At 40.4% G+C, this 13,549-nt stretch overlaps 1 protein-coding gene across 6 annotated transcripts in view; it reads right to left on the bottom strand.

Annotated features, from left to right (window-relative positions):
• The window catches only part of LOC132884972 (dTDP-D-glucose 4,6-dehydratase-like), a 59,798-nt gene that overhangs the window by 23,071 nt on the left and 23,178 nt on the right, over positions 1-13,549 (bottom strand). For 3 of the 6 annotated variants that reach the window (XM_060919125.1, XM_060919124.1, XM_060919126.1), the window contains 2 exons: positions 3,867-3,964; positions 3,479-3,615 (listed from right to left, as the gene is read on the bottom strand). The exons of 1 other annotated variant lie outside the window; for it this stretch is intronic. In XM_060919125.1, the coding sequence (XP_060775108.1) occupies positions 3,524-3,615; positions 3,867-3,964 (190 nt within the window). In that variant the 3' untranslated portion in view covers positions 3,479-3,523. Of the gene's footprint in view, positions 1-3,478; positions 3,616-3,866; positions 3,965-13,549 lie in introns of those variants that run through there. 2 more of the 6 variants (XM_060919127.1, XM_060919129.1) reach the window with 2 other exon arrangements.

The following is a 13,549-nucleotide window of genomic DNA, read 5'->3' as shown; positions in this document are numbered from 1 at the left end:
CTCGTAACCACCATGTCTCCGTGCTGCTGCATGAACACAAACAGGCGGCCGACTTTGCTGTAGGCCAGTGCACAGAACTGCTGGCGATGTTCTCCTGGGCCGCGGCCAACTCGCTGCAACATAGCCTGCCTTAGACCCAGGTACTCCAGCATGCTGGTGGCTGGGAGCTGCCAAGCCTGCGTTTCCCCCCCGACAGAAGCGGCAACAGGCAAGCCACCCACTGTGACATTGTCCAAAAGCTCATTCCGCAATGTGCTCAAACAGCTTCTTTGTCATCCTGTGGCCCCATCTTGACCAGCTGAACAAGAATCCTGGCCGCAGGAGCAACCACTGGGAGTACCTACTGACTGGACCAATCTCCGTGTCACCTGTCGGTCCTTCGCCTGGGCCTGGAAGTGCTGCCCCTGCTCACTGGCCAGTGTAAGTAGCTCTTGGTACTGACGTTGGTCATCAGCAGTAAGGGTCTGGAGGATCTCCCTGACTGGTTTGGTCTCCATGGTGACATTTGTTCCTCAAGTCCCAGGTTTCAGCACCAGTGTAACAACTTTAGGAAAGTGAGCAATGAGAAACTGGAGAGAGGCACTGCAATTCAAGGCGTGCTGTTTATTTGCTCTACGCTTTTCAGTGACTTCAATAATAAAGAATATTAGAATATTCTTGGAAGAATCCTTTTAACCAAGGATGAAGGTATTTCAAGACCAGTGTGTATCCTGCTTTATTTTCGTTCACGCAAGACTCAATCCCCAAAGACAAACAAAATACTTGCTAATTTTATATGGGAAAAAAAGCCCTCCTAAAATGGATATACTTTCAGGATCCGGAAAAGAAGGGGGATTTGAATTATTAAATTTTATTGACTTAAACAACACATTTAAGATAAGATGGATTAAAGAAATGTCTCAAAGCCCCAGATTCTATTTGGTACTTTATCCCAAACAACACTTTTAGAAAACTGGGCGGTCTTCATTTCTTACTCACTTGTAATGTCAGGATTACCAAATTGCCTTTAAAATTGTCAAAATTTTACCAAATAGGCTTGGAAATTGTTACTCCCATAATGTTTCCCCACATAAAACTATTATATGGAATAATGAAGACATCACAGTTTAAAAAAAAAAAAAAAATTATATTTAAGCAGAATTGGCTTGATCAAGGAATCATTTATGCAATTGTGATAGTAATGATGCATCAGGGCTCGACATTAACGGTTGACCGCTTGTCCGGGACAAGCGATCCTTTATGTCGGACAAGTTCATCGTCTCAGTTACTTGTCCGATTGGACAAGTGACAAAATACGCCGATATTCAGGTTACATATCAAATTTATCAGTTTATTCACGATTTCCGAAGCATCTCACTCGACATATTGTTTTGATGAATCGCTGGATGTTTCTCTTCGGAAAGAGCGATGTGCGCATGTGCAATATTCCTCTTGCAAAACCGGCCAATACCGCTTCGTGTATTTGAGCTGAAAAGTAAACGGTCGTTTACCAGACCCTCCAGGATTTTGCGATGTTGCCATTTGCAACTTCAATGCAAATTCAACCAATCCCTGTGAATTCAGGGCGGTGTTGCAATTATATCCAATCACCGCAACTTTCCCGCAAATTTGACCAATTGTTGGCATCGTCTTGAGGTGACGTCGACAAACTACCTTCCGCCTTACTTCTGTGTATACGTTCAAGAGAAGCCGCATGTGCGAGTCAGTGTTTACGTAGGCTTAAATTCTGTTACTGAAAGTGTGTTATGTTTACAGTGAAGGACTGTGTGCACTTTATTTTTTACTTAATACAAGAAATTAATGGATGCCAATATTTTTGCCAAAATGGTATTTTATTTTCCATTGTTTAGGCAGCTTCAGCAGCATACTGTGAGATTCTGTTCAAATTGTTTTTTTTCCTTCTATGAAGCCTGAGCCATTTATTTTATTAGTTTATAATTATTGTTTAATTCAGTCTTCAGGAGAGACTGTCTGCACACAGTACTAGTATTAATAGTTTTTTTTTCTTACATGAAAGCTGAGGCATTTATATTATATTTTAAGGTAACTTCATGTTGTGTTGTGAGGTTCTATGCACTTCAACTTTTGAACCAACAGGTGTATTTGGATAAGTAAAGCCTATTTTTCTGCATTTTTGTAGTCCTGGTAATCTTTTATATTGGTAAAGTTGTTTATAGGACCATTTCTCAGTGTCTTTGTTTTTTTAATCAATAGTTTTTAGTAATAACTTAATATTTAACATATCACTCAATTTTAATCACAAAAAGAGAAAATCGCAACAATTTCTCGCAACTTTCACTTCCTCCCGCGATGTAATCGCAACAAAAACCTAAAAAACACTGCAACTTTCATCGCAACCATTAAATACCATACAGGAGCCACAATGAATAATTAGACAACAACAATTAATCAGTGGAGGATATATATTCGAAGTTAATAATTTAAAAATGAAAATATACTGTATAATTTTAATTTTCTGTTTTTCAATTTCTCATAAATAAATTAATGATTGATGGAGTCCAATTTTTTTCTGCAGTGAATAGATTGTGTTAAAGTAATTCTGGTGAAATTAGTTTATTACAAATAGTTTTTGTGGGGTTTTTTTCTCAAATTTTTCTTCGGACAAGTCAACTTCACATTCGGACAAGTAAATTTCCTTTCAACTTGCCCAACAGGACAAGTGGTTTCAAAAGTTAATGTAGAGCCCTGTGCATTGCAAAGTTATGAGTGTTTCCTTCATCAAATCCTTCCCCATTACAAGGAAAGACCTGAATTTTGAAATTAAAGCTATTTCCAGTGGCCTATCCTTCTTGGTCATCTTCAATTTCAAGAATCACTGTGAATACAACCCATTTTGATGACAAACAGTGCTGATATTATGCACTCAAAAGGCAATAACAAGCAGATACTGTACATAATACACTTTAGAAAAGGAGGAAGTTATCTCCAAAAGGGAAATCTTTTATGGACAACATTTTTACAGGCACTGACTGGCAGAGGACCTGGTTATTGCCATACAAGTTCTGTATTTCTAATAAGATTAAAGAAGCACGTCAAAGTTTTACATATTTATATACCCATATCCAACAAATTTATACTTCTCCAGTAGTTTGTTTTTTTATAACACTGAACCAGAATCTTTAACACATTTATTTTTCCACTGTATATACTCAATTTCTGGACTCAACTAGAAAGTTATACATTGTGTAAAATTAATATCAAAATTAAATGTCAGAACGTTACTATATACTTTGAGTATTAATATCAAAATTAAATGTCAGAACGTTACTATATACTTTGAGTATTAATATCAAAATTAAATGTCAGAACGTTACTATATACTTTGAGCATGAAAAAGACGACATTGATTTTATTGTGAATTTGTTAATTTTGTCTGGTAAATTTCATATACACATGTAGATTCATTTTGCAATCATTTTTTATAACATCTTACGTCACTGTTCCACTAGACGGAGTACTTGTCTGATACATTTTTATATTTGAATTTTTTCAATAACGTTCATTATAAATAAATAAATAAAAACACACACAAACAAACACCCCACACCATTGAAGAGATGTCAGCACCCAGGGAGATTGTTTTTCTTTTAAAATCTGTACACAGTATAAAAGGTACAAATATGAACAAGTGAAAACTTGAACATGCCTTGTATGGATATTGTCAGTATAAAATAATTTACTTTTTGGGTTTTGTTTGGCTTGAAGTGCAGTCAAAGCACCCACATTTAAGTTAAATATGAGGCTTTTAAGAAACGTTATTTTATTGTAGTTTGGTGTTCAAATCTTAAGGTTATAAAATAGTACCATAATTTGAGCAACAGTATGACCGCAAAGAACACCCTTACTTGTCCTTCTAATGCCTTCTTCCCATGGGACCCTTGGCTTCCATCCCAGTTTGTTCATCTTGTCTGAGAACATGGGGTACCTCAGGTCACTGACCGGTCTAAAATGTAAAAATGAAACCTCAATCATTTATCCAAAGAAACAAACAAACATTCATTGGTCTATGCATGGCTATATTTTGAAGTTACATTTAAACTGAATTTTATTTTTTTATAGAGGTTTCAACATCCCAAAATGTTGGTCTAAATATGCTTCCCTTCAGAAATAGAGCCCTAATGAGCAAGCATAATGATCAACAATGACAAGGTAAAATCCTCCCAGAAAAGATAATAGTAAGAAAACCTGAAAAGAACCAGCCTTACCTTTTGGATGCCACCCTAGGTTCTAAATCATTACATATACACTAATTAATATATATATATATATATACACATACACACACTAATAATATATATATATATATATTACACATATATATATACACACACACACACACACACACACACAACCCCGATTCCAAAAAAGTTGGGACAAAGTACAAATTGTAAATAAAAACGGAATGCAATAATTTACAAATCTTAAAAACTGATATTGTATTCACAATAGAACATAGACAACATATCAAATGTCAAAAGTGAGACATTTTGAAATTTCGTGCCAAATATTGGCTCATTTGAAATTTCATGACAGCAACACATCTCAAAAAAGTTGGGACAGGGGCAATAAGAGGCTGGAAAAGTTAAAGGTACAAAAAAGGAACAGCTGGAGGACCAAATTGCAACTCATTAGGTCAATTGGCAAGAGGTCATTAACATGACTGGGTATAAAAAGAGCATCTTGGAGTGGCAGCGGCTCTCAGAAGTAAAGATGGGAAGAGGATCACCAATCCCCCTAATTCTGCGCCGACAAATAGTGGAGCAATATCAGAAAGTAGTTCAACAGTGTAAAATTACAAAGAGTTTGAACATATCATCATCTACAGTGCATAATATCATCAAAAAACTCAGAGAATCTGGAAGAATCTCTGTGCGTAAGGGTCAAGGCTGGAAAACCATACTGGGTGCCAGTGATCTTTGGGCCCTTAGACAGCACCTGCATCACATACAGGCATGCTTCTGTACTGGAAATCACAAAATGGGCTCAGGAATATTTCCAGAGAACATTTTCTGTGAACACAATTCACCGTGCCATCTGCCGTTGCCAGCTAAAACTCTATAGTTCAAAGAAGAAGCCATATCTAAACATGATCCAGAAGCCCAGACGTCTTCTCTGGGCCAAGGCTCATTTAAAATGGACTGTGGCAAAGTGGAAAACTGTTCTGTGGTCAGACGAATCAAAATTTGAAGTTCTTTATGGAAATCAGGGACGCCGTGTCATTCGGACTAAAGGGGAGAAGGACAACCCAAGTTGTTATCGGCGCTCAGTTCAGAAGCCTGCATCTCTGATGGTATGGGGCTGCATTAGTGCATGTGGCATGGGCAGCTTACACATCTGGAAAGACACCATCAATGCTGAAAGGTATATCCAGGTTCAAGAGCAACATATGCTCCCATCCAGACGACGTCTCTTTCAAGGAAGACGTTGCATTTTCTAACATGACAATGCCAAACCACATACTGCATCAATTACTGCATCATGGCTGTGTAGAAGAAGGGTCCGGGTACTGAACTGGCCAGCCTGCAGTCCAGATCTTTCACCCATAGAAAACATTTGGCGCATCATAAAACGGAAGATACGACAAAAAAGACCTAAGACAGTTGAGCAACTAGAATCCTACATTAGACAAGAATGGGTTAACATTCCTGTGTGTAACTAAACTTGAGCAACTTGTCTGCTCAGTCCCCAGATGTTTACAGACTGTTGTAAAGAGAAAAGGGGATGTCTCACAGTGGTAAACATGGCCTTGTCCCAACTTTTTTGAGATGTGTTGTTGTCATGAAATTTAAAACCACCTAATTTTTCTCTTTAAATGATACATTTTCTCAGTTTAAACATTTGATATGTCATCTATGTTCTATTCTGAATAAAATATGGAATTTTGAAACTTCCACATCATTGCATTCCGTTTTTATTTACAATTTGTACTTTGTCCCAACTTTTTTGGAATCGGGGTTTTATATATATATATATATATATATATATATATATATATATATATATATATACACACACACACACACACGTGTGTGTGTGTGTGTGTATATATATATATATATATATATATATATAATATACATACACACACACACATATATACATACACACACACGTATATACATATAATATATATAATGTGTGTATGTATATATATATATGTGTATATACGTGTGTGTGTGTATGTATATATATGTGTGTGTGTATATATATATATATATATATATATATATATATATATATATATATATATATATATATAATGTGTATATATATATATATAATGTGTATATATATATATATATATATATATATATATATACACACACACACACACACACACATATATATATATAAAACTGCCAAACAGCGACTAACAGCTCTGGCCACCCGGTTGAGGAGATACACCAAGGAAGGAGAGGCCAGGAGAATAAACAAGCTGTTCTCCACTGAACCAGCCAAGGTGTACTCTCAATGGCAGGGGAACAACAACCGGTCAGACCCACCAAGAGCTGAGGTGGAAAAATACTGGAAAGACATATGGGAAAGAAAGGCATCACACAACACCAATGCCCAATGGTTAGTGGACCTAAGAGCTGACCACAGCAACCTCCCAGAACAAGAACCAGTAACCATCTCAATGGCAGACGTCCAAGAAAGAGTGTCAAAGATGAAGAGCTGGACAGCACCAGGCCCCGATATGATCCATACGTACTGGCTGAAGAAGCTAACTGCACTCCATGAACGCCTAGCAGCACAGATGAACCAGCTGCTGAGGGATGGAACCCACCCAGAATGGCTAACCCAAGGCAGGACAGTCCTAATCATGAAGGACCCCCAGAAGGGACCCATCCCATCCAACTACCGGCCAATTACCTGTCTCTGCACAACATGGAAGGCCCTGTCAGGCATCATTGCGGCAAAAATGAGTAAGCATGTGGCTCAATACATGAGTGAGGCACAGAAAGGAATTGGCAGTAACACCAGAGGAGCCAAGCACCAGCTACTGGCCGATAGAACAGTCGCCCGAGACTGTAAGAAGAGACAGACCAACCTGTGCACTGCCTGGATTGACTACAAGAAAGCCTACGACTCAATGCCACACACATGGATACTGGAATGTCTGGAACTGTATAAGATCAACAGGAACCTAAGGACCTTCATACAGAACTCAATGGAAATGTGGAAGACAACCCTAGAGGCCAACTCAAAACCCATTGCCCAAGTCAACATCAAGTGCGGCATATACCAAGGAGATGCGCTATCACCACTGCTGTTCTGCATAGGCCTGAACCCCCTCAGTCAGATCATCACGAAGAGCGGCTACGGGTACCGATTCCGTAGTGGGGCAACAATCAGCCACCTGCTCTACATGGATGACATCAAGCTGTATGCCAGGAATGAGCGAGAAATAGACTCGCTGATCCACACCACCCGGATCTACAGCGATGACATAGGGATGTCATTCGGATTGGACAAGTGTGGCCGGATGGTCTCAAAGAGAGGCAAGATGATCCGGACTGAAGGGACTGACCTACCAGAGGGCAACATAGGTGATATCCAAGACAGCTACAAGTACCTTGGCATCCCACAGGCTAATGGAAACCATGAAGAGGCCACAAGGAAGTCAACCACAGCCAAATACCTCCAGAGAGTAAGGCAGGTCCTGAAAAGTCAGCTGAATGGTAAAAACAAGGTCCGAGCCATCAACATGTACGCACTACCAGTCATCAGATACCCCGCTGGTATCATAAACTGGCCAAAGGAGGAGATAGAAGCCACAGATATCAAGACTAGAAAGCTCCTCACCATGCATGGAGGGTTCCACCCCAAGTCCAGCACCCTGAGACTATACACTAAGCGGAAAGAGGGAGGCCGAGGGCTAGTGAGCTTCAAGACCACGGTCCAGGATGAAACATCGAAAATCCGAGAATACATCAGAAAGATGGCCCCAAAGGATGAACTGCTAAGTGAATGTCTCAGGCAGCAGAACCCTGATGAGAGTGCAGAGGAGGAGGAGGAACAGACAACCTGGAGAGACAAACCCCTACATGGCATGTACCACCGTCAGATAGAGGAAGTGGCTGATATCAAGAAATCCTACCAGTGGCTGGATAATGCAGGACTGACAGACAGCACAGAGGCACTAATCATGGCAGCACAAGAACAGGCCATAAGCACAAGAGCCATAGAGGCCAGGATCTACCAGAGTAGATCAGACCCAAGATGCAGACTGTGCAAAGAAGCCCCTGAAACAGTCCAGTACATAGTAGCAGGGTGTAAGATGCTAGCTGGATCAGCGTACATGGAGAGGCACAACCAAGTGGCTGGGATAGTATACAGGAACATCTGCAACCAGTATGGAATAGAAATACCCAAGTCCCAATGGGCCATACCACAGAAGGTGGCTGAGAACAACAGGGCCAAGATTCTGTGGGACTTCAGCTTCCAGACTGACAAACAGATCCTGGCTAACCAACCGGACATAGTGGTGGTGGACAAAGAGCAGAAGAGGGTGGTGGTGATAGATGTGGCGATCCCAGCTGATGCCAACATCAGGAAGAAGGAACATGAGAAACTTGAGAAGTATCAAGGGTTGAAAGAGCAGCTGGAACGGATGTGGAAGGTCAAGGGTTGCGTGGTCCCCGTGGTAGTGGGGGCACTTGGGGCAGTAACCCCCAAACTGGGAGAGTGGCTCCAGCAAATCCCAGGAACAACATCTGAAGCCTCAGTGCAGAAGAGCGCAGTCCTAGGAACATCGAAGATACTGCGCAGAACCCTCAAACTCCCAGGCCTCTGGTAGAGGACCCGAGCTTGAGGATGACATGGATACCACCCCCCCGCCGGGGGTGAGAAGGAGATTATTATTTTATATATATATATATATATATATATATATATATATATATATATATACATACACACACACACACACACACATACATACATACACACACACGCGCGCACACACACACACACACAATCAATCAATCAAAAAAAAAAAAAAAAAAACACACACGGAAAAGTTTGGGCACCCTTGCTGAAAATGTCTGTTACTGTGAATAGTTAAGTGAGCAGAAGATGAACTGATCACCAAAAGGCATAAGGGTAAAGATGACATTAAATATTTTCCACAAGCTTACATTTTTATTTCCATCATTTACAGGTGTCTCTCATCTCATTATCTCTAGCCGCTTTATCCTGTTCTACAGGGTTGCAGGCAAGCTGGAGCCTATCCCAGCTGACTACGGATGAAAGGCAGGGTACACCCTAGACAAGTCGCCAGGTCATCACAGGGCTGACACATGGACACAGACAACCATTCACACTCACACCTATGGTCAATTTAGAGTCACCAGTTAACCTAACCTGCATGTCTTTGGACTGTGGGGGAAACCGGAGCACCCGGAGGAAACCCACGCGGACACGGGAAGAACATGCAAACTCCGCACAGAAAGGCCCTCGCCGGCCACGGGGCTCGAACCCGAACCTTCTTGCTGTGAGGCGACAGCGCTAACCACTACACCACCGTGTCACCCCCATTTACAGGTGTAAAACACCAAAAAATGAAAAAGGACCTGAAGCAAAAGTTTGGGCGCCTGGCATGGTCAGTACTTATTAACACCCCCTTTGGCAAGTATCACAGCTTGTAAACACTTTTTATAGCCAGCTAACGATCTTTCAGTTCTTACTTGGGGGATTTTCGTGCATTCGTCCTTGCAAAAGGCTTCCAGTTCTACAAGTTTCTTGGGCTGTCTTGCATGCACTACTCTTTTGAGATCTATCCACAGATTTTCAAATGATGCTTAGGTCAGGGGACTGTGAGGGTCATGACAAAACCTTCAGCTTGTGCCTCTTGAGGTATTCCATTATAGATTTTGAGGTGTGTTTTGGATCATCGTCTTATTGTAGGACCCATCCTCTTTTTAACTTCAACTTTTCTACAGATTGTGTGATGTTTGCTTCCAGAGATTGCTGGTATTTATTCAAATCCATGCTTCCCTCGACCAATGAAATGTGCCCTGTGCCACTGGCTGCAACACAACCCCAAAGCATGATCGATCCACACCCATGCTTCAGAGTTGGAGAGGTGTTCTTTTCCTGGAATTTGGCACCCTTTTTTCTCCAAACATACCTTTGCACATTGTGGCCAAAAAGTTCTATTTTGATTTCATCAGTCAACAGGACTTATTTCCAAAATGCATCAGGCTTATTTAGATGTTCATTTGCAAACTTCAGACACTGAATTTTGAGGCTCAGACACAGGAAAGGTTTTCTTCTGATGACTCTCTCATGAAGGTCATATTTGTTCAGGTGTTGCTGCATAGTAGAACAGTGCACCACCACTCCAGGGTCTGCTAAATCTTTCTGAAGGTCTTTTGCAGTCAAACAGAGGTTTATATTTGCCTTTCTAGCAATCCAACAAGCAATTCTTTCAGAAACTTTTCTTCATCTTCCAGACCTCACCTTGATCTCCACTGTTTGTTAACTGCCATTTCTTAACATTATGATCTGAGGAAACAGCTACCTGAAAACACTTTGCTATGTTCTTGTAGCCTTCTCCTGCTTTGTGAGCATCAATTATTTTATTATTCAGAATGCTAGGGAGTTGCTTAGAGAAGCCCATGGTTGTTGATTTTAGGGACAAATTTGAGGAGTCAGAGAATTTATACAGCTTTGAAATCTGCATCATCTGACTTTTCCTAATGAAGAATTTGAACAAGCCACAGCTCAATAAGCTAATTAAGGTCTGGAACCTTGGTTTTTTTTTTAAAGAAAAAAAAGTTTCCTGAGAACTCAAATGTATTAGGGTGCCCAAACTTTCGCATGGTGTTCCTTTTCTTTTTTCACTCTCCAATTGTACAAAAAAAAAATACACAAATCTCACATAAAACACTGAAAAGAAATCTCATTTTTACACCTTTTGGTGATCAGTTCATCTTCTGCTCACTTAACTATTCACAGTAACAGACATTTTCAGCAAGGGTGCCCAAACTTTTGCATGCCACTGTACACACACACACACACACACCAACGCACAGATATATGGTGCTCCACCGCATTGTATGACATCAGCATGACGCTGTCACTTGCGCGCGCGCACACAAAAAAAAAAAAAAAACAACCATAAATTGCAAAATGTAGAGTACTTTCCACACCGAAATATTTCCAACTACTCATTTTCAGAGGGGAAGAACAGAAATAGGACAATCTTGCAATATATAGGTCTAGACTATCCTGGTACTCAACCCAGAAGTGAAAATAAAAAGGGTTTCGCTGCATGCACTAACTGCCATTTGCAACCATACATAAAGCCACGTTCTCTTGCAACCTTTTGCTATCTCTCATATTCATTTTTACATGGATAACATTGATTCTTCCATTTCTGATTTGGTAAACATTGTAATACTAATGGGTAAATATCACATTCATTGCTGTAAGTGGAGAAGTGTCAAGCCCTCCTTCTTGTGTTTTATTAATGAGTTTCAGTTATACTGTCGTTCACTCCGTAATGTGAAGTCCAAGGTGGCTGGCAAAATCCTTAAAGAAATTTTTTCTTTGTTATTACTCTAAAATGCTCCTATACTACATGTCTCTCTTGCCCCATTTGTGTTTTTTTTTTTTTTTTTGCTTTTTGAGTTTTTATTTTTTTTTATTTTTTATTTTTTGTGTGTTGTGATATATTGTTTGTTTTTCCCAGATATATGTCTCCTCTACGAGATGCTGTAATTCATATACTACTTTAATAAAAAAAGGAAAAAAAAAAATAAATAAAGCCACGTTCTCAGTGCTGGTCTCTAGATGGCACTGTTGCGTGATTTGACCTCGATTTCCTACATTGTTCAATACTCCATTTTTTATTGGATAATAAAATTAGATTTCTTTGAATTGACTGTTTCCAGTGTTTTAATTTCAAATCTAAATTTTGCCCTTTAAATTTTGCCCCTTGCATATTTGACATTGTGTGTTTAAAAATAAAATAAAAATAAAAAGCTGAATTGTGCCCAAAATCAGCCCTAGAGGTCCACCAGAATGCACCACTTGAAGTCTCCAATTTCAAAATTTTCCTCCTAGCACCCAGCCCTTATGGGCTGGACTCAGAAGCATCATTCATTCATATATGTATTTATTTTAAAACACACAGATTAGATATGAGCAATCACGCACTCTGATTGGCTACTCTACTTCTAGGCTATCAGCTCATATACTGCGAGTAGATAAAACCAAAATGGCAGAGCGTGTTGGTGAACCAACCTAGGATGAAAAACTCTACTTGTAAATACCCCCCCCCCAAAAAAAATATATGAAGAAAGTATTTGATGTAAGAAATTAAAATGAACATTCGTTCATTCGAACATGACTATGGCAAATAGGAATTCCCAAGGCAGATAATAGGGACACATCCCCACAGCAAGTAGCTGAATATCCAGGTGACAGAAATGTTCCTTCACATGCACATGTCTGGGATTACACCACCTCTCACTCACATGGAGTACAATTCCTCCTTTCTTCCCAGACATGCATATGAAGCAATGTCTCTGTAACCTGGACATTGAACTGCTTGCTGTGGGAATGCGTCCCTATTATTTGCCTCGAGAATTCACGTCCACCATTGTCATCGCTGTTTACATTCCTCCATGAGCTGATGCAGCATTAGCTTGCGAGGTCATCAGCTCCACTGTTGCCAAGATACAGACTGAACAGCCCAATATGTTTATAGCAAATCACTAGGGATTTAAAAAAAAAAAAAAATCATGCTACACTGGACAAACCACTACCAACTTTTCACCAATATGTTGACTGTCCCACTAGACACAATAAAACCTTGGATCTTCTGTATACAAATGATACATACAGCACACCACAGCCCTCCCCCCTTAGCAGATCTGATCCTACTAATCCCCAAGTATGTCACTCTTGTTTGGCAGCAGCCTGGCCACACAAGGACTGTGAGAAGGTGGACTCAGGAGGCTGCAGGACTGCTTTGAGTCGACAGACCGGGATGTACTCTGAGCAACATGGGGAGAATATCAATGACATAACCAACATCACAGAATACATCAGATTCTGTGAAAACACCACCATGCCAACCCAGACTGTACACTGCTTCCCTAAACAAGCCATGAATCACAAGGGACCTAAAAGCACTTCTAAAAACAAGAAGGCGGTGGTGTTGAGGTCTGGAGATGGAGAAGAACTGAGGAGAGCGCAACATGAGCTCCAAGAGAAACTCTGAGTGTAATGATGCCTACAGGAAGAAGCTAGAGGCCAAACTCCAACAGAACAATAGGAGGGATGCGTGGACTGGAATGAAGCAGATCACCAGGTGTAAAGGTGAGAGACAGCCATCAAAGAGCAAACAAACTGAACTGTTTCTTCAACAAGTTTAGCTCACAGCCCTCTGTCATCTCCTCCACACATCCAGACCCTCCCGGTGAGCAGGGCCTATGCTCTTCCACTGAAAACATCAGCACCCATCCCACATGACTGTGACTACAGGCCAATTTAGAAGACAGCTGGAGAGACTCCA

This window comes from Neoarius graeffei, chromosome 4 (assembly GCF_027579695.1).
Source record: "Neoarius graeffei isolate fNeoGra1 chromosome 4, fNeoGra1.pri, whole genome shotgun sequence".
NCBI lineage: Eukaryota > Metazoa > Chordata > Actinopteri > Siluriformes > Ariidae > Neoarius > Neoarius graeffei.
Note: the sequence above shows the minus strand (reverse complement) of the source record. Positions and strands in the feature narration are given on the sequence as shown.